The sequence below is a fragment of the Balaenoptera ricei genome, chromosome 10 (assembly GCF_028023285.1).
Source record: "Balaenoptera ricei isolate mBalRic1 chromosome 10, mBalRic1.hap2, whole genome shotgun sequence".
Classification (NCBI taxonomy): domain Eukaryota; kingdom Metazoa; phylum Chordata; class Mammalia; order Artiodactyla; family Balaenopteridae; genus Balaenoptera; species Balaenoptera ricei.
Window position 1 is genome coordinate 17,691,032 of NC_082648.1, and position 22,111 is coordinate 17,713,142.

The 22,111-nt window shown below is 37.8% G+C and overlaps 2 protein-coding genes across 3 annotated transcripts in view; one reads left to right on the plus strand and one right to left on the minus strand.

Annotated features, from left to right (window-relative positions):
* Positions 1-6,746, minus strand: part of RECQL (RecQ like helicase) — a 36,626-nt gene extending 29,880 nt beyond the window's left edge. For both annotated transcript variants that reach the window (XM_059935411.1, XM_059935410.1), the window contains exons 1-2: positions 6,670-6,746; positions 4,297-4,344 (exon numbers count right to left, since the gene is read on the minus strand). In XM_059935411.1, coding sequence (XP_059791394.1) covers positions 4,297-4,312 — 16 coding nt within the window. In that variant the 5' untranslated portion in view covers positions 4,313-4,344; positions 6,670-6,746. The remainder of the gene's footprint in view (positions 1-4,296; positions 4,345-6,669) is intronic.
* Positions 6,747-6,903: 157 nt separating this feature from the next.
* GOLT1B (golgi transport 1B) lies at positions 6,904-19,452 on the plus strand. The gene is made up of 5 exons (XM_059934524.1): positions 6,904-7,052; positions 12,158-12,249; positions 13,640-13,818; positions 14,642-14,723; positions 16,943-19,452. The coding sequence occupies exons 1-5, from the start codon at positions 7,028-7,030 to the stop codon at positions 16,979-16,981; spliced, it is 417 nt and encodes a 138-aa protein (XP_059790507.1). The 5' UTR covers positions 6,904-7,027; the 3' UTR covers positions 16,982-19,452.
* The last annotated feature ends 2,659 nt before the right edge of the window (positions 19,453-22,111 follow it).

Consider the following 22,111-nt stretch of genomic DNA (forward strand, 5'->3'; position numbering starts at 1 on the left):
GATACATTCAGCAACGGGCTGAGTTCACACATTGGTCTCCTGACCCAAGAGTAAGGATGATTATGGTAGGAAAGACCAAGTGGAAGGCAGATAAGTGTGCTTACCTATCACAACAGTGAACAGTGCTCTTCCCACTGCCAGGATCCACTAGCGAAATGTTTGCTTCCCATCCCTGAAACTTTGGACTCTGCTGGTCTAGAGGTCTTAGTTAGCAAGGAAGAACTCTTCTACCAGGAGATAAAGCAACGGTTCCATTTAACTGGAAGTTGACTACCACTTGGCCAGTTTGCGTTCCTCATGACAGGAAATCAACAGGCCAAGAAGGGGGTTACTGGACTGGCTGGGGTGAGTGATCCTGACTATTAAAGGGAATTGGATTGCTGTGACACTGCAGAGGTGAGGAGAAGTGTGTCTGGAACGGAGGGGATCCTCTAGGCTGTCTTTTGGTATTCCCATCTCCTCTGATTAGAGTTAATGGAAAACTACCAAAACTCATGACAAGCAAACTGCTAAGGCAAATCCCACCAGGCAAGGCCCCATGACCAGGTGAGCTGCTTGCTGAGAACAAAAGGCTATGGAGGGGTTTCCCTGGTGGCGCAGTGGTTGAGAGTCTGCCTGCCAATGCGGGGACACGGGTTCGAGGCCGGGTTTGGGAAGATCCCACATGCCGCGGAGCGACTAGGCCCGTGAGCCACAATTACTGAGCCTGCGCGTCTGGAGCCTGTGCTCCGCAACAAGAGAGGCCGCGATAGTGAGAGGCCCGTGCACCGCGATGAAGAGTGGCCCCCACTTGCCGCAACTAGAGAAAGCCCTCGCACAGAAACGAAGACCCAACACAGCCATGAATAAATAAATAAAATTTAAAAAAAAAAAGCTATGGAATGAGAAGTTGAAAAGGCAGTTATAAAATAATAGCTATGACTCCACGATCAGGTGAGAACCAAGAACTGTAGTAGCTATAAGCATTTCTCCCTTACTTTGATATTCCTATATAAGCCAAATTTGGGTTTTTCTTGTTGGTGGTTGGTTGGTTGGTTGGTTGATGGATGGATGGATGGATGGGTTGATTGATGTTCCTGCTCCCATTCCCCTAAACTCTAAAATAAAAAGTGTTAATAGTCGCTAACCTCATATCTCAGGATTTAAGTTAGAAGATTATCAAGAAGGATGTGATTCAGCAAGAAGAGGAATGAGCATCACCCAAAGATGAATAAAAAGAAAGCCTGTCCTCTTCAGAGGAGATGATCAGTGTATATTTGGTTGGACCAGGGACAGCTGTATCATGTTGGGGAGCCAGAGATGTAGGAGGTGGAAGTGAAGCCGTCGCCATATTTTCCATATTTAAGAAGGTCAGTGCAAGGTCAGGCCTGGTGACCTCACTGGCAAGGGGCAGCAGCTGGGTCCATGATTCCAGCTGCTGCTAGATATCCGTAGGGAAACAGCAGGGCCTGCAGCTCCTCTAGATCCTGTGGTTCTCCTCCCTTGGCTTCTCTGAACACCCAGCCAGGTCATATGCAACTCCATGGGGAAGGACACGAGCATTTTGACAGGTCCTGCATCACCTACACTGGAGGCTTTGAGGCAATAAGAGACTGATATAGGTTTCGGTAAGATTCATCTTCGTGGGGAGCAGTTTCTGTGGGCATTCCCCACTGCATATGCGTCTTCTCTTCCTAACTGTTGGCTCCGCCAACTTTGGGCCCAGCTCCAGACACACAGGCAACAGACAGAAAGAAAGAGCTTAACCACTTCCCATATTCACACCAAGTAGAATCCCTACAGTCAGTCCCTTATATCGCTCATAGTGGCTCTGCTTCCTGATCAAATCCTACGTAATGGAGATGTTAATGTCAAACTATGCTACAAAGTCAGTATCATCGTACCTTAGATAAAGTCCTGACTGACTAAGAGTATAAGAAAATAGAGCTAGTTGTAATAAATCAGGGTCCTTTAATGTTTTTGTTCAAAATTATATCACCTCTATTGCCAGCACGGACAACACATGACTTGTATTATTGGAGATGAGATTGAAAAGTGAAAGATTTCAATAATCCATAACAAAGAGGGCTTATTACTATACTATATCTCAAGAGCACATAGTATTGAGCAGGGATCACACTCCAGAGTTCCTAAGCTTACAGCTGATGCAAGGGAGGTACCAGTCTTCAGAAACAGCACATTTTCTAGCAATATCCCATACTGAAATGAACAACGAAAGGAAAGTGATTTGCCACAAGGGAAGCCATCAAATCCAAATCAACAAACTGTCTGAAGGCAACTTCAGAGGCATTTCAAATATAGTTCGACAAGTGGGTAGAACAATAGAAGGGGTGGGTTATTTGAAAGGGGCACAATATTGTAAAGGCAATGATTCAAAATAAGCATCTCCTCTTAAATAAAATTTATCTATGTCATTACTCAGTTATTTTAAAATCATAGCCTACTGAGAAAGCTTAAAGTCTTGTTAAGTTGAATAACTCATTTATGCATTCCAAAAATACCTATACCGAACTGAGGCAAGGTTCCGTAACATATCTGAAACCCTCACCTTTGTCTCTTAGTAAAGAACATTTGGATTAGCATTTAATATAACTTAAATTGTTACCATTTATTATTAACCCTTAAACTGTGAGAATGAGTCATGAGACAAAGCCAAAATCTATGTCACTATTTTTTTCATATTTATATTTAAATAAATTGTAAAGTTTTTAGGGGTGGATGGGAGGATGCCATACTTAGGAAAACCATTTCTTTAAAGTTTGAAAAGAACCTAATCTTGTTACCCCACTGTTAGTGCTAGTACGTAGCAAAGGTCATATTCACTATATCCTACAAAGCACAGGAAAATAACCATAGAATAAGTTCCTCACTCCTGCCATCCACTTCTTTACTGAATAGTCAGCAAGACCTCACTAATAAGCACAATAGAATCTAGCCAAGTTTATAAAAACAAGCAATGGATGGAAATATACCAAAATACCAAGAGTAGCTGCCTAGAAAAGGTGAAATGGAAGTTTTTCTTTTATACTTTAAAAACGTTTCAAATAGCTCCACTTATAGGAACTTATCTTAAGGAAATAATCGGAGATGCACACAAAGTTTTTGACTCAAAGATGTTCAACGCAACCTTTTTTACATTTTAAAAATGGAGACAGACTAAAAGTTCAACACCAACACTAAAAGTGTTAATTATTTAATGATACTTCAAAACAATAAAATACAGAACAGTATTAAAAATAGAATATTTACAATATAGAATTTACTTAACAATATGTCTATATTCTATATCTACGTTATATTTTTAAAAATCACATTACCAAACATTATGTACAAAATGTTAAAAATTTTGTTGAAAAACAATACATCTAAATGTTACAGTATTAACCTGACTAGTGACATTATAAATGATTTATATTGTCTACCTGATAATTTCTTAAGTTCCCAGAATGCTATCAAAAAACATATCATTCCTTGGAACTCTTATGTATTGCTTTTTGGGAACGTAAAATGATATAGCAACGATGGAAAACAGTACGGTCGTTCCTCAAAAAATTAAACACAGAAATACCATGTTAACCAGCAATTCCACTTGTAGGTATACACCCCCAAAAACTGGCAGCAGGGGCTCAAATGGATATTTGTACACAATGTTTGTAGCAGCATTATTCACAAAAGCCAAAAAGTGAAATAACCCAATGTCCACTGACAGACAAATGGATAAAGAGAAGGTGTATATACATACAATGGACTATTATTCAGCCTTAAAAAGATACATGTTACAAAACAGATGAACCTCAAAGACACGCTTAAGTGAAATAAGCCAGACACAAAAGGACAAATATTGTATGATTCCACTTAAATGAGGTACCTAGAATGGTCAAATTCACAGAGACAGAAAGCAGAATAGTGTTACCTGCAGGGAAGGGAGGAATGGGTTTAATTGGTACCGAGTTTCAGTTTGGAGTGATGAAAAAGTTCTGGAGATGGATAATGGTGATGACTGCACATCAAGTGCAAATGCACGTAATGCCACTGAACTGTATGCTTACAAGCAGTTAAAATGGTAAATTTCATTAAGTACATTTTCCCACAATGAAAACAAAATCTGAAAAGACATCACTTCTATGATCAGAATTTTTAAAACAAGTATTTTTAAAATTTATTTTTATTAATTTCTATTAAGACTTTTTTAGCGCAGTTTAAGGTTCACAGCAAAATTGAGGGGAAGGTACAGAGAAAAACATGCAATTAGAAAGAGAACAGAATGAACTACAAAATGTAATCATCTCCACTAACCTGAAACGGATGCCATTCTAAAGTTGAGTTGGAGAGCCAAATTTCTTTCTAAAAGTGAAAGAAAAATCAGAGCAACAACTTTTTAAAAACAGTACTGTTGATAACGCTCAATGATAATCTGTCATTACTAAGCACAAAAAATGTTAGAAAGTAAACTATATACTGCAGTGACCTTTCAATAAGGACTACATGCTTCTTCCCACTCTACTTTTTTATGGAAAATTCTCTAGATTTCAGAGAAGTGTCCAAAGTCACATAAACATATAATAACAAGTATGACGTCAAGAACACTGAACAAATATCCACCAGACACAAAACGATGTCACAAAAAAAGAGCAAAGCTTTGAGGTTAAACAGCTTTACCCCTAAATTACTGTGTGATCTTAGCAAAGCTAAACAACTTGTTCGTCTCAGCCCCTTTCCCTGTCTCTAAAATTGGGATGGTGGAAGCTATTTTACAAATAACAAGTTGGATAGATTCAAATACCCCAGATGAAGCAAAGCCCATCAACATAATATTCAAATTGATCATTTAACATTTTACTGAATATTTGCTTTAAAGGGTTACAATTTAGACTCAATCTTAAAAGAGGAATTGGTATTCTACACAGGTGTGAGATTTCAGAGGGAGAGAACATGAAAAGGTCAGAAGTGGGGAAAAAGCCTGGTTTGTATTAAGGAACTCAAAATATTTCTGAAAGACTAAAACTTAAGAGTACACACGAGCAAGTGGAAGGAGGTGAGGTTGGAGGGTAGGAACTTTGTTTAGATTGTCCATAATCTCCAGGAACACCTCCCCCAACTCTGATATGGAAAACCAATATTTTCCAAAACTAACTTAGAATGTTCTCCAAAGCTTCAGCATCACCCTACTCTTACTCAAACTGCTGACCTTATGCCCTTCCTCATGTAGAATTCTGTAGTCACCACTAGGCTGGAAAAATAAGTAGGGTCTTCTTTACCTTGCTAAGAAGTTTGGAAGGGCCACACCACTAAAAGATACTGAAGGAGGGGAGTAAACCAAGAACTTCTAATTCTTTATCGATACGAATATGTCTTCACCATTTTGTGGAAATACAATTCTCCTTCTCTAGACTGTAAGGTTCTCCAGGGGGGCAGGGATTGAGTCCCTTCACATCTGTATCCACATAGCCTAGCACAGTGCCTTGCATATAGTGCAGGCTCAGGTTTGCTGAGATTGAAAGCAGAGGCTTTTTCTATACTTATGAAAGGATGTAATCTACAACCATTTTGCCCCACTATTTTAAACGACTCCTTTGATTATACTGTTAAAAAACTGCTCATAAACTCCTTCCCCAAAGAATGTGATTTAATAGCAAAAGCTATCTGAACATAAAATAGGTTCAAAAATTAATGAGCTATCTATAGCATGTGTGTCAGAAGTATACCTAGGCACTGTTAAAATCCAAAACAAACGGACACCAGTCTTGAAAATTTCCTGGGCAGACAAAACCAGCACAGACATACAAACAAAGCTGAATTTAGCTTATTTTGAAAGACTAACTTGACCTGGGGCATTTTTTGTTTCTGCCTCTGGAAATCAGAAGCAAAACTCCAACTGTTTCCCAAGGTTGCTATGAGGTAACCACTAATCAATTCCCTATCTTTTAAGAAAATGTTACTATTATAACCAATCAGTGTGAAGAATAAACAGTCCTTACTAAACAAGCTGCTTTATAACAATATAGCCCTGAGCCTAATTCCATGTTTCGATTTGAGTGCTCCCAGTTGGCAAACTGTCTTTTTGGTGTGTACACAATGAACTTTTACTAATTACTACTTCCATGATTCAGTGGTTTTACTTGCTGTACCTGAACTTTTGCAAGCATCCTCAGGAAATATTTTACAGGGTCTCAGGCAGTCATGCATTCTTGACACCAAGTACCAGAGGCTAAATCACACACACACATCCCCCAACTCCTCGCCCCCTGTGTTTAGACGCAACAGCAATTGATAATACCCTCCCTTACGCTTAGGCGTTCCCAGGGGCGTTTCCCAATAAACAGTGGTTGCAAATAAACAAGCTGTGGTACCCAAGCCTCCTGCATGGAAAAGGCTGGTGATAAAAAAAGACCGGTCGGCAGTGGAACGTGCCCCTAAAGGACCGAGTTCCATTAGAGCTGAGCGATGATAGAGAGTTCCATTAGAAGGGCGAGGGCCCCTGTTTCTCCCCCGCCAATGTATTGGTGGAAGGAAGTGAGCCGGCCTCCCCATCAGCCAGGAAAAGGAATATTAGCTCTTTCAAAGCGGTAACGGGAGTTACCCCAGAACGTCTCCCCAGGGGGTTAAGGAACATCCTCCTCTCCTCGGTCTCCGACCCCAAAACGCCCCGGCCTCAGGTCCGCTACGCACCGCTTTCAGACGCGCTCCAACGAAAACTTCCCGCCACCAGGCTTTCCTTTCTTTCCAGCCAGGAGCATCCACCCTTCCGGGTCGGTCCTTTCAACCAATTGCAAGTAATATCCTTCTCTTATTGGTCAAGGGGTGTGGCCACCATTTGCGCCACTGAACAAAGCCATAGGTGATTGGTTGATGTTGGGAGCAGGCTTAGCCAATGGGAAACGGCTTTGAAATGGGGTGGGGGCGGCTGCGTGTTTCCGGAAGACGTGGCGGCTTTCGCCTGGGCTGTTTCCCGGCTTCGTTCTCTCGACTTTGCTTCACACCCTGGCCGCTCCGAGGTGCTGTCGACGCCGCCCTCACCCCTGCAGCCATGATCTCCTTAACGGACACCCAGAGTAAGTACCTGCTCCGAGGCCCCGCCGCGAGCCCCGGACACCCGTTCCTTGGGCTGGGTCTCGCCCGCCCGCCCCTCCGCCCGCCCGGGTCAATGAATGAAGCTCCGAAATGGGGGCGGCGGCCTGCGAGACATAGCTAGGGCTGCGGGCGTCTGGAGGGCTGCCTGGAGGAACCGAGGGCTGGACTCGCGGTGGCGGACCTGGCCTGGGGGGAGAGTCGGTGGGGTCTGGGGAGACGCCCTAGCTGGGGAGGGGGAGCTTTCGCCGAGCGTCTGTCTCGCACCGTGGTAACGCAGCTCTCACTCCCAGGGAGATGGGCGCTTTGTTCCCGCGGGTGGCCACGAGAGAAAGTTTGATGCGCTGTGCCCGCGGCCCACTCTTGGGGACATTTCTGCACGTGACATGCTTGGGGTCCTCTACAAGTTACTGCTGGTTGTTTGGGAGGCCGAGTTTTAAATGTCACCTATGATAGGCTGTTTTTGAAAATGTGCTTACGCTTAAATACTTTGAGTATTTGCCTTTTGCCACTACTGGAAGCAACCTTTTAAAAGTCCCTTGAAACAACTTCACTTTTCTACCGGCTACTGTCTCCCCAATAGTAAACTCTGTGTTCAGTTAAACGATTTCTTTCGTTAATATTGTATATTGTGCTTTGGTGGCATGTTTTATTATTTTAGCATCTTTCTGCCTGCCACAGAGTTCTCCAGGCCTATCTTATCTCTAAGATTAACATTGCTGTCTGTTTTCATTTTCTATCAATGTAAAATTTACACTTTTCTATCCCTTTTTGTCAATCTTAATAATTTTGTATTTACATTTCTGCCAACCCTATGCTTCCTATCTTTTGATGGTCGTGATAGACTTTTTATCTCACTTTGTTTTATCTGCCACGCCTTTGTTTTTCTTATTCTGAATAACTTACTTGAATTTTAAAGATTTTAAGAACTAAACAGTCTGTTGAAATAAAAATAGAACTTCCTTTAAAAATGCCCTGTTTTAAAGTGGAGTCGTAAGGTTTGGATTCAAATCATGGCTAACTTGAACTTCACCGAGCTGCTAATAACTCCTGCCCACACTGCCACCCGACTCGAGCTCCTTCCCTTCCTCAAATTGGACTGGGTCTGCACCTTGGATGCCCATTTTGGTCTGCCTGTTCTGATCAGAGAAAATATAAGTATAGTCCTTTTTTGTTTGTTTTTTGTGGGATGTTTTGGTTTACTGTTATAATAAAATTAGCCATTTTATATAATTGTATAAAAGCATCTTATTTCAGTTTACCATGTGCTTTTATATAAATCGTTATCCTGAATTCTTTTAAGAGCCCTGTAGAGCAAAGAGGAATATGTCTCTTTTATAAATTAAAGGAGGCTCAAAAGAAATTCAATGTATAATCATGAGGGAAGTGACAGAAACAAGACTTGATCCCAAGTCTGCTGGCTCAAAAACCTTTGTTCTTTTCACGGTACCCTACTAGCATCTAAGAAGACTTGCTATAAAGCTTATTTGAAATCTGTCTTAGAATGGAGAAATTGTTCCATAGCAAAAATAGTTTCAACAGTAGATATTTATCCTTTAGAATTGTGCATTGATTTTTTTTTTTTTTGAGAGAGACTGTGTAGAATATTCAGAGCCTATTTTCTTTATGATGCAGTACTCTGTTCCTCTCAATTGAAACCCAGAATTTAGCAGAATTGTATACATAAATTGCTAGGATTTATTTCTAATACTACTAATTACTCAGAGGAAGTACTTAATCTCTACATAGTTTTCCTATCTAACTTTCCTATCTTAGTCTGTGATTATTACATAGGTAAATATATGAACTATTTATCCTGTGTGTAGAGATTCTCTTCTACTGAAGTCTTATAGGGACAAGTGCCTGATTTACATCCTTCCAAAAACCGGAACAAGGGGGTTGGGTTAGAATGTGGGCAGAATAGGAAGCAGTCTCCTCACTTCATTAAATTGATGAGGAGGATGAAATTATACTCTTTACTGCTCATTTGTCAAGTGTTTTAGATAAGACAATGGATCAGAACACAAAATTATTAGTGAACCAAAAGCTCTTTGGATTTCAAATGGTGTTTGTGTGTGTGTTTAACTGTAGGGATCAGCCATCATTCAAGTGACTTGCCAAAATTATTCTGGGATCCTGATTCTGGAAGAGAAGTACCAGACCAAGTACTGATCATAGTAAATAGCAATTCATAATTGTTTTAGGGAATTCTATAGTAGCACACCCTACCTCACCCCACCCCAGAAAAAACCCACAAGATTTATTGAGGGGGCTGGAGTGGGGCAGTTCCTGTTGTGCCTCTAAATCTTTACTTCATTATGTCACATTGCCTGAAATTCTACCATGGTGTTCAGTTGAGTTCTTTATTGTGACATTTTTACTTTTTGAAAGGAATGGGCATAGTAAGAAAGACAATGCTGCCTTAAAATGTCTTAAATAAGATATCAAAATGCTAACAGTGATGGTCATTGGATTAAGAATATCTCTCCTTATCACATTTCTACAATAAGCTTTTGATTTTAGATACATTTGTCTTATTAGACTGCTTTTATCAGATTATGCTTTAAAAACACGCAGTGTGTGTGTGTGTGCGCTCGAGCGGGAATGAAGGTTTGATAGTGCACAGAGGAAGATAAGTTTATTTTACTGGGTATGATTCTGGTGGTGAACGAGCAGCTCCAAGTAGGGCTTTAATAACCAGAGGGCTTGTGAATACATAGGCATAGGCAAGAATGGAATTCTGGAGGGGAGAAAATAACACAGCGAGGTCAGTTTGAGACTTTTGACCCATTCAGATCAGGGACTATTGGGCAATAACATGCTAGTGTCCGTTTTGACAAAAATGTTACAGGCAACCCTCTCTTTCTGTACGACACTGGATAAAGTAGTGGGAATGTTTGGGTTTCCCCTGTGATAGTTGTAAGATGTGGAGCCTGAAGACTGGATTTGAATTCTAGCCGGACTCCACACCACACCCCCGTCCCTCCCTGCACCTGTCCCCCTCCACACGCACATTTGCTGATTCTATGATCAAGGGTGAATTATTAATCTGAGCCTTCAGTTGCCCACATGAAACATGGGGCTGGTGCTACTTTTTAACCCCCCAGTTTTGCTAAAGGAATTATGACATATTTGTATAAACATCTCATTAAGTGTAAAACCATGTACAGACATTGTCCTTTTTCACTGCAGTCAATTTTGTACTGACATCTCCTTAGTTATGTTAGTAACAAGCTAATTATATTAAACCTAAAGATGCTTCTCCCAGAAGTTCAGCCTACTCCAGTGCCCTTGAATTTCATTTAATCAAACATATTTAACCTGGCGAAAAAAAAATCTCTAGAATAATGTAATGATGCCTACCTTGCAGTAGTATGGGGAGGATTAAGTTCTATAAGATACGAAAAGCACCTCGTAATGGGCAATTCATGGTAAATTCTCAATACATAGTAGGCATATTGCCATATAGTTTCCTTTCTGATGAACAAACATCTCAAAATGTGTACGTAATCATTAGGACAATTTGTGAAAAGATAGAAATGAGTTGTATTTAAATAATTCAGCTGCCAGTGACTAAATCCTAACTACTAAATAGTTATTTAATGGAATTTTCCTTGCTCTTTTGTCCATATTTTCCTGTAGGAAATTATGTCTGACACCTAAACAGTTATTTGGTTAAATTCTCCTAAAGCATTTAAGCATGAAGGTATGAGCCTCCAATTTTCATGAGAATTTGCGTCCGTGGAATACACTTACCAGTGTATTTATGGACAGGTACCTGAATTCTTTTAGACTAACTTTCGGAGAACAAGGCAGCTGGAATGGGAGGCAGGAGTTAACTGTAAATTGATGTGAAGGATGTCAAAAAAGGCATAGGATATAAATTTTCAACTCATCATAACATTTTACATGCTTAAATTTTTAAGTAGCTGTGACTTAGGTTTTAGCTCTCTGGAGCCGAGGCAAAAAAGTAACAGATCAGAAATCACTACTGTGTATTTAAAATTGTGTTTCCCAAAATATGGCAGTTTCGGTCTGATTTATTATTTTATACAGATAGTGCTGCTAGGTAAAATAAGGATTGGTGACTGTTTCCTGAAAACAAAACTGAAATAATCAAGGAACTAATTTCGTGGATTGTGCTTTGTAACATTAACAGAATAGTACAACTGTAACCTTAGAAAGTTAAGACTCTTCAGACATAAAGATAAGTCTAGGGAGTGTAAAGGTAATAAAATATTAGTTTTGTATAAAGAGTAACCATAGACTTAAAAGCTTATACTTTGTCCATCACTCTATACTCAGTACCTAGAACAGTTGCTGGCATTTAGGAGTTGATCAACAATTCTTTGTTTTTGAATGAAAAAGTAAAAACCCAGAATATTAATATTAGGTAAAACAGTCTTCTTTGAAATGTTGGAGAGGTGATTTTTGGACTCTTAGACTAAATATGTGAATGGATGCATAGTTAAGAGAGACTTGTAGAAGATGAATCCATAATAAGCCGTCAAGAAGTTAAAAGTCTGAAACTTAACTTTGGAGGAGACGGCTTCTTGACTCTCAAAATCTCTCCTGTTGTCATTGTGAGAAGCAGTCTGTGCTGACCTCCCATAGCATTTCCAGTGGGTTAAGGAAGGAATTCGTTTTCAGAAGGGAAAGAAGGAACTGCAGATATTGTGCATACAAATACTAGTCATGGAATATGAAAGGAGAAAAGGAGACAAAAGTGAACCCACATACTTATGTCTGATGCCAGAAGGGCTCTTGGGAGAGAAAAAATAATATAACCAAAGGTTCAGAGTCCTGATTTGTCTTTCTCTATTATGGGTATGTTTGTGAGAAATGCTCTCTCTCATATAAGGATTAGAAATTCCCATTCATATTTTAAATTTTGGGAGTAATTTTCTGTTGTTAATTTAATTTGTTCTGGATCTTAATGAATGTCATTATAAGTCAACCTGCAATGTTGGGGTCCTATTTCCTTATATCAGTCAAAAGAAAAACTGAAAATTTTTTCTTGCTTAGTTTACGAGGATCTTAATGTAACTTTACTTTTGCTTTACCCTTAACCATATAACTTATATTGCAGAAATTGGAATGGGATTAACAGGATTTGGAGTGTTTTTCCTGTTCTTTGGAATGATTCTCTTTTTTGACAAAGCACTACTGGCTATTGGAAATGTGAGTTTTTCAATATATATTTTAACTAAATTCATAAGGAAATTTTAACTACTAATGAATTATTGCCTGCTATGAAATTGGGGGGAAATAATTCACTGTTACTCATGTGAAGACTCCTGTTACATTCTCTGATTTCATCAGGGGTGAAACCTGTCAGCTTTCTGTTTAAATAAAAGATAAATGCTTAATGAAGTTTTCTAATTCCATAACTGCTCTGTTAAGTGTTTGATATGTGATTTACAATAGATTAAATCAAGACTGCCTCAAATAGTTCAAAATAGATGACTTGATAGCCCCGTGTCTTGGTAAGTTTGTTAATGTTTTGACTTTACACATCTGAGATTTAACATTTGCTTAAATAGCATAAAATGAACAGAATTTTAAAAACTACTTAAACCTTTAAAAAATATATTAATAGTTGACCTGCTAAAAAAGGTGTGTATATTGTTTATTTGGAATGTTTACTCTGTTGTGCATGTGTGAAGGCTGTGCAAGAGTTCTAGAAATAAATAATAACCCTTCTAAGAGGGCAATAAAGTCACTGAATAGCGATAAAATATTTTTGAAGTGTATGTTAACATTGGGCTTTTAATTGGACATTGGAAAATATAAAGGGTAACGATTGTTCAAAATTAATGTTTTAAACAATAATATAAACAGCATTGGTATCTCAGAATGTGAAGCTTAACCAATAGGCTTAATAAACATTTTTGTGAAATATTTTTCACTGAAGAATGGTTATGAAGAAAGGCAAGTGTTTGGGAATAAAACCTGGGAAAACGCAGGCTTTTAGTCAATCACCATCTCTTGTCCATTGTCTGAAAACCTACAAACTATAAGTATATTTGAGAATGCATGGCTGTATTTCATTTCTGCTGCTCCCAGATTTCCGGAATTAATAAAACTAGGATCTTCTTGCTGGCTTTGCGTGGTTTCTTCTACTACCAACTGGGCCATGTCAGGTTTTCTCCCGTCCATAGGAACTCCTATCACCCTGATCAAGTTTTCAGAACCAGGAGTACCTTCGGTTGACATATTTTCGGGCACCTTCCCTCTCTTGCCTTGCCGCTCATCTGCTTGACTAAGCCATCGCCATCTAGCTAAAGCTGGGGAAACCACTGCAGATGCAGATGCCGCTGGGTGACACCTAATCTTTCTTTGTTTCTCTTTTCTTCATATAATCAAGATAGAAGAGGACTGAACAGAGTGGGATACAACTACGGGTTTAACGTGGTTCTGCCTCTTGGTGTGCATTGTAGTTTTCTCTGGCCAGTTGCTCACATTAAAAGCCACATGTCTTTTTTATCATATTCAGCTTTGACCTTACCCCTTCAAACATATGCAGTGCATTTAACTGCTTTTTCTGTGTTACGTTTTCCTCCTCTTCTAGGTTTTATTTGTGGCTGGCTTGGCTTTTGTAATTGGTTTAGAAAGAACATTCAGATTCTTCTTCCAAAAACATAAAATGAAAGCTACAGGATTTTTCCTGGGTGGTGTATTTGTAGTCCTGATTGGTTGGCCTTTGATAGGCATGATCTTCGAAATTTATGGATTCTTTCTCTTGTTCAGGTAAGGCAACCATTTTATTTTATTGTTTCTCTTTCAGTAAACCTTTATGTCAAATAATTATTACAGAAACCCAGATGTGTTTATCAGATGCAGATGATTGCTTATGTCAAGGTATAAATTATTTTATAAAGTATTTTCAATGCAATAAAATTTATTTTGTTGGCATTTTACGGCACTCTCTTTATGTTTGGTATTTTCATCAACCAGACAGTGATTGATAGATAGATAGATAGACAGATAGGTAGGTAGATAGATCGATCGATCCAGCATTTTAATATGTAGACTTGATGCTGTACAGTTACTGTCACTTGATGACACTTTCTTTAGTGCATGTAGATATTAGAAAATTTTGGACCAAATACATTATGGGAGGTTTTGATCAGTTAATATTTTACAAATGCCACTTACCCAGTAAAGAATAGTATGCAATGTGAGAAAATACTTTCAAGTAAGTTGGTTTAATTATTTATTCAAGAAAAGTATATCATTTGTCTTCTATCTGCCAAGCACCATATTGCCCACAGGAAACAAACATTATTAAGTGCCAAATCTGCTTTAGAGAATCTCTCATTTCTAAAATGGGAAATAGACTGTAAAGATACCAGTAGGATGTAATAGTAATGCCATTATAGATGTTTATGCAGAATGTTATGAGCACAACTAAGGAAGGGATCAAATCCAGGGAGAGGTAAGAGATAACTGAATTTTGAAGTCTCTTAAAACATTCAAAACTTTAACAGGATCCTTTCTTTTTACATGGCTAACGGTTCATTTTGGTAATAGAGAACGTGTTCATCCTAAGAACTTTTTTCACCTCTCCCAGGGGCTTCTTTCCTGTGGTTGTTGGATTTATTAGAAGAGTGCCAGTCCTTGGATCACTCTTGAATTTACCTGGAATTAGATCAGTAAGTAATCATATATTTAACAATATGTTTTTCTAAACCATTAAAATAAATGCTCTCTGGGGGGAGGGACAGCTTGGGAGTTTGGGGTTAGCAGATGCAAACTATTATATATAGAATGAGTAAACAACAATGTCCTACTGTATAGCACAGGGAATTATATTCAATATCCTGTGATAAACCATAATGGAAAAGAATATAAAAAAGAATGTGTGTGTGTGTATATATATATGTATATATATATACACACACATACACACACACACATATATATATGTATAACTGAATCACTTTGCTGTATAGCAGAAATTAATACAACATTGTAAATCAACTATACTTCAATAATTTTTAAAAGTTTTTTAAATAAAATAAAAATTTTAAAGATAAATGCTCTCTGATGCTCTTTTTAGAAATTTGAGGAATTGATACATGATTGATAAGTTTTTTATTATGATATAAATGGTTGCATCGCATAGATCGTGGTTACCATGAATACCAGAGAAAATAATCATTGCTAAACCTATAGAACCTGAAATTTGGTTTCACTGTATCCATTTTTAATGTTCTCTCTTTTTTCATGTAACTTGGATTGATATGCTATGCTGCCTTTCTCTTTGAGAGTTCAAGGCACTTTTCAATTAACTTTTATATGATCTCTAATTTTAGAAGCGATAATATAAAAGGACATCATTATTTCTTACAAATATTTTCTCTCTTAGACTGTATCACCAAATGGAGTGCTTTAAGACAATTAAATAAAGCACTGTGATACTGGGAGTCAAATGATAAAATTCCATTCCTAGCTCTGTCCACAGTTAGAACAGTCTTGTCAAATCTTTTTCTCCAGGGTGGGCAATCAGCTTCTTAAAGTTGTTTGCAGACTTTTGTAGATGCTTCTAGAGAGGTAGTTCATAGCATTTATTGAATTCTCAAAGAGCTGAAGGATGGCTTACCCACTAAAAATAGGTACCACTATAAGCCTAATGTCATTTCCATCCTCAAATCAGAACCTTGCAGCCCAGATAACCTAGACATTTTTTGAAGTTACCTTTGGAGATACAATGTTGTGCTTTCTCTCCACCTAAATTTACCGTAAAATTCTAATGAATCCATGAGTGCTTTGAGAGCAACTTTTAGTTTCAGTGTGCCAATCACCTATTTGCGATAATATAAGATGCTAGAACCTAGGCTTATAGGGGTATATCCTGATTTCATTTGCATTAATCCCCAAAACTCATACAGTAGTCAATGTTGTTTATACTTAGAATGTCTTTTGAATGTTTTGAACTTCTAGTTATAGAGCTGTAATCATTAATCATGTCCTTAATTTAAGGATTCTTCAGTATTTGCATAAATGGACATCCAATACTATAAATGATGTTTCCTATTATTATTACTTCATTGTAATAAATGCTTAAGTAAAAATGTGAATAATGAAATGAAAGGAAGGGTTAGATGATTGCTAGATTTTGATAGTGTTATATAATCACTTGGGTCATGTAACTTTTAATATCTTCACTAATTACTTTGTTTCAACATCTGTTTGCATCACCATCTGGAATGCTGAAGAAAGCCCAATTGCTTTATATTTGGGGTGGAGTAACCAAAGTAAATAACCACTTACATTAATGTGTGTTAAAACTTATGTTCCATAATTATCGATTTATGCTTGCATCATTAAGTCTCTTTTTAATGTCATTGCCACTTTCAGTCTGAAGTCCAGAATACACATTTAAAGTATTTTTAGTCAGTAGCTGTTGTTAATTATTGAACTTAATGGAGCTAAATCTGTTTGTTCAAAGACTACATAGGCCCAGAAGAGATCCACAATAATGGTCAGTTGAAATATCTTATTGGGTTCATTAATGCATGAATGGCTGACATTTCAGCTTTTTATTTTTTTACTTTTTTTGTTGAGCTAGCAGTGTTAACTTCATCTTATCCAATTTTTTTATTCATTGCGTTGTGTTTCTTGTATTGCACCCTTAAAGTCATATGTGTAACATGTCATGCAGAAACAACTTATAGAAAAAAAAATTTTTTTATATACACTTTTGTGTCAGAAGATGGTGGTGAGTAGTACTGGATTAATCGTTGTCAGTCATACCTTAAATTTCCACAAATCTTATAAAGCTGGGTTTTTTAATCCACATTTGAAGTGTTGATGTAATATTTTATAGTGCTCTAGGCTTTCATTTAATTATCTGTTTTTCTTCTTGCAGTTTGTAGATAAAGTCGGAGAAAGCAACAATATGGTATAACAACAAGTGAATTGAAGACTCATTTAAAATATTGTATTATTTATAAATCCTTTGAAGAATATTCAGCACAAAATTAAATTACATGAAATAGCTTGTAATGTTCCTTACAGAAGTTTAAAACGTATAGCCTACAGAGTAGCAACAGCAGTTAACAAAGAAGCAGTGAAAACAGACTTCTAACCAAGTCATCTAAGAAGTCAGCAAGCAAACCGAAGGAGATGAAATCTATGTTACAATGCATATTGAAACTCTTGAAGGGGATTCTTACTGTTTTTCCACAATGTGTGAAACACAGCCATCCTTAGAGAACTATAGTGCCTGTTTCTTTTCTTTTTTTTTTGAAGATGCAAGCACACCCATAGGCATTTGCTTTTTAGAACTGTAATGTCCTCTGCAACAGCGAAAATATTTCCAGTTGCACTGTGTCTCTGAAAGTGATGCATGAGTTAGATTGGATTATGTCATCGTAATATATTAAAACCAGGAAAACCCAGTGTCGATGTATGAATCACTTTTTTTCTTTTTTTTATTTTGGTAAACGTACGGTTAAAATAAAACTTTTGTGGTTCTTCTGAATCTTAATATTTTAAAGCCAGATGGAAATCTGAACTAGATATTCTTTGTTGGAATATGCAAAGGTCATTCTTTACTAGCTTGTAGCTTCTAAGTTATAGCTGACTCAGCACTTTTTCTTTCAGGAACACATTCTGGAAGTCCTCATACTTCTTGGGACTCTCACGTGAGCATCTTTATCTTTCATGACATGTAAGCATTTAACAAAAAAAGCATTCTTGGTGATGAAGGAGTCCGTTACATAGCTCATTGCATTGAATAGTTTGTTATTTAAGATACTACGTGATGCAACCCAAATGGATAGTTCCATGTTGTGATCCAGTTTTTCTTTTTCTTTTCTTTTTTAAATTTTAGCAGTGATTTATTATTTTGCTTTTCATAAAATAACTACTGGTAATATTTACTTTAGGATGTACCGTGTTAAAAGGTTAAACTTAACAGCTATTTTTTAAGGGCTATTTACATAAGCCAAGTTTTCCCTTATTTTCAGCTTTTTCATAACATAAAAATCAATATGCATAATGTGTGTTTCATATGATCACTCTTCATTTGAGTTCATGGAGAGAATATCTGAGTTCACATACTAAATTATTTTACTGTAATTAAACTGGCTATAGTTCTGAAAAACATGACACTACAAAAATGATGTGTTGTCTTCTCTACTGTTGCTGCTTGACAGGCAGTAGGAAACAGTAGTTGTTTCTTCATTAGTAGTTTTCCAAGGTGGCACCCTTTTGGTAGATGTAGGAAGACATTTCAAGAGTCATAGTACTATTTGTTTTACCACTAATGATTATACTATTTACTCTTTTTTTTTTTTAACAGTTGCAAAGCTTTTTAATGTATAAAATCATAATTGAAATTTGTGATTTTTATTGACAAATGTGTCTACAAAATATATTACAGCCTATGTTATTTTTAGTTAAATCTCTTGATGCACAGAGAAGTCCCAACCTTGCTCATCTAAAGAAGGAAGGACTTGGTAGATAGTCTAATGGTTCAGCCTTGTGGATTACTGTCTTTCTGGTACTGGCATTTGACTTATAATCTGTGAAAACAGATGATATTGACAAAATGAGACTCCTACCTCAATAGTTCATGGAATAATAAGAAACCTAGTGTTGTGTCTAATGTTCTTCAAAAAAGTAATATCCTCACTTGGAGAGTGTCAAATATATACATATTTTGGGGATTGACTTATACAAGTTGCCCTGTAGGACTCTGTTATACATATTTTTGACTGACCCATATTATTTACAGTGGTTAGATAATTCTACCTTTTTAAAGCAAGAACAGTATCTGTTAATGTATGGAACATCTGTATTATTTAGCTCCTTTGTAGACATGAATTTCTATCAAAATGTTCTTTGCACTGTAACAGAGATCTCTTTTTCAGCAATCTTATTTCAGAAAGCATTATTAGAAATGTGTAAAGGATGTGATAATCTCCCAGTCCTTAGTAAGAGTGAGAGGCTTGGAGCAGTTTTCAGTTTTAAATGAGTCCACAGTTTATCTCAAATGTGAGTTTGGGACTGCTTGGCAGCACTGTATGTTTCTTATTCAGAACCATTGATGAGGCTCTATTTTTAAACATACTTGTCTTCTGACAGAAAGGACTGTACATCATATTGTTTCTTCCTTTCCAATATTAGTCTTCTGTCTTTGTGACAAAAAACATACTCTGATTATTGCTATAAAGATGGAGGAGAAGGTCTAATACTACTTAGCCTTAAGTGTCTCTGGCATTGTTCAAATGTATTTTCTGTAACAGAAACCTATTTGGAATGTTTTCTTTTTCCCCTTATAAATTGTAATTCCTGGAATACTGCTGCTTTTAAAAGTCTCACAGATTATATGATCTAACAATTGAATATTGTAAATACACTTGTCTTCTCAATAAAAGGGTACTTTTCTATTAACTGGTGGTTGTCTCAACTTGGGCTGCTATAACAAAATTCCATAGACTGGCTTACACAACAGATGTTTATTTCTCATGGTTCTGCATCCTGGGAAGTCCAAAACGAAGGTGCTGGCAGATTCAGTTCCTGGAGCGGGCCCTCTTCCTGGCTTGCCGACAGCTGCCTTCTCACTGTGTCCTCACGTGGCAGAGAAAAAGAGAAGGAACAAGTTCTCATCTCTCTCCTCATAAGGACACTAATCCCTTAATGAGGAGCCCCATCTTGATAACCTCATCTAAACCTAATTACCTCCCAAAGGCCCACCCCCAAATACCATGACGTTGGGGGTTAGGGTTTCAACATATGAATTTGGAGGGAACACATTCAATCCATAACAATGGTCAGGTGTATTTTTATTAAGAAATTCTAAAACTTTAGCATTGCACAATAACCCACCTCGTGTTTTGTGGGTTTTTCTAACATCTTTATTGGAGTATAATTGCTTTACAATGGTGTGTTTGTTTCTGCTTTATAACAAAGTGAATTAACTATACATATACATATATCCCCATATCGCCTCCCTCTTGCGTCTCCCTCCCATCCTCCCTATCCCACCCCTCTAGGTGATCACAAAGCACCGAGCTCGTCTCCCTGTGCTATGCAACTGCTTCCCACTAGCTATCTATTTTACGTTTGGTAGTGTGTATATGTCCATGCCACTCTCTCACTTCGTCCCAGCTTACCCTTCCCCCTCCCCGTGTCCTCAAGTCCATTCGCTACGTCTGCATCTTTATTCCTGTCCTGCCCCTAGGTTCTTCAGAACCATTTTTTTTTTTAGATTCCATATATATGTGTCAGCATATGGTATTTGTTTTTCTCTTTCTGACTTAGTTCACTCTGTTTGACAGTCTCTAAGTCCATCCATCTCACTACAGATAACTCAATTTCGTTTCTTTGTATGGCTGAGTAATACTCCATTGTATATATGTGCCACATCTTTATCCATTCATCTGTCGATGGACACTTAGGTTGCTTCCATGACCTGGCTATTGTAAATAGAGCTGCAATGAACATTGTGGTACATGACTCTTTGAATTATGGTTTTCTCAGGGTATATGCCCAGTAGTGGGATTGCTGGGTCATAACCTCGTGTCTTTTAAATTAGCCTTATATGCAGTTTTCTTTTTTTAAAATTTTATTTATTTATTTATTTATGGCTGTGTTGGGTCTTCGTTTCTGTGCGAGGGCTTTCTCTAGTTGCGGCAAGTGGGGGCCACTCTTCATCGCGGTGCACGGGCCTCTCACTATAGCGGCCTCTCTTGTTGCGGAGCACAGGCTCCAGACGCGCAGGCTCAGTAGTTGTGGCTCACAGGCCTAGTCGCTTCGCGGCATGTGGGATCTTCCCAGACCAGGGCTCGAACCCTTGTCCCCTGCATTGGCAGGCAGATTCTCAACCACTGCGCCACCAGGGAAGCCCCAGTTTTCTTTTTTATATAATGGTCACATCTTCCACGTCCAAACTGTTTAAATGTAATCATAAATAGAAATAGACTTCAGGTAAAAAAGTGAGCAGTGAATTTAGAAATTAGTGGAGAAATGCTTAATTTTTTTTTCTCTACATGGAAGGAATATATAATACTTAAGTATTTGTGACTTAAATAAAATCACTTAACGTCTGCAATGTTTTGATCTTATACTTTAGTAAGGCTGAAAACCACTGGCCAAATCTACCAGTTAAGGTACCCAATAAGTATTTGTTGAATCCAATTATTAAACTGCAAGTCTTGACTATTGTCTGGTGAATCTGTTATTAAATACAGTATCCAGCACATCTTTCTAACCTTGTCCTCTGGGCTGAAAGGTTCCAACTTCTGCTCTTCTGCTACTTGTATCCATATAGGAGGTTAGACATAGAAATGGCATCCCCAAATCCTTCATCGACTGACACTTTTTCATGGTCTTACCTTTACCAGGTCTAAGACCTATTAAAAGGTCACCTCTGTTTGACTGACTAAGCCAAAACAGCTGGCCCTTCCTTGTCCTCTCCTAGAACCTGCCAATTGTTTTGTGGTATTTACATGGTTTGCAAAAAGACATTCTTGAAGTTCAAAGCCTTAAGTAAAGGACGGTAAAGACACTGGCCAATGAGTGGGGAGTTTTATTTTAGATAGCAGGCCTTCTCAGTGTCCCTAAATCTCCTCCTAAAACCGGTAGCCCTTTGGGGAAATTACTTCTTCTACCCCTTTGTGAGACAGCTGGCCTATGGGGCTGACTGGCCTTCAGAGAATAAAGCCAAAGTAGGACTTGAACCCAATGACCTCATCATCCTGTACCAAAACCCTCTATTCTGTTATCAGAGAGTAATTTGGATACTTGAGTATCTCAATAGCCATATTGTCCAGGTAATCTTACCCAAGATAGTAGCTGTTTGAGAAAGACAAATATCACGTGATAGCACTTATGTGTGATTTCTAAAAAACTGATACAAACAAACTTAGAACAGAAATAGACTCACAGACATTGAAAACAAACTTACGGTTACCAAAGCGGAAGGGGGGTGGGTAGGTAAATTAGGAATTTTGGATTAACAAATACACACTACTATGTATAAAATAGATAAACAACAAAGACCTACTGTATAGCATGGAACTATAGTCAA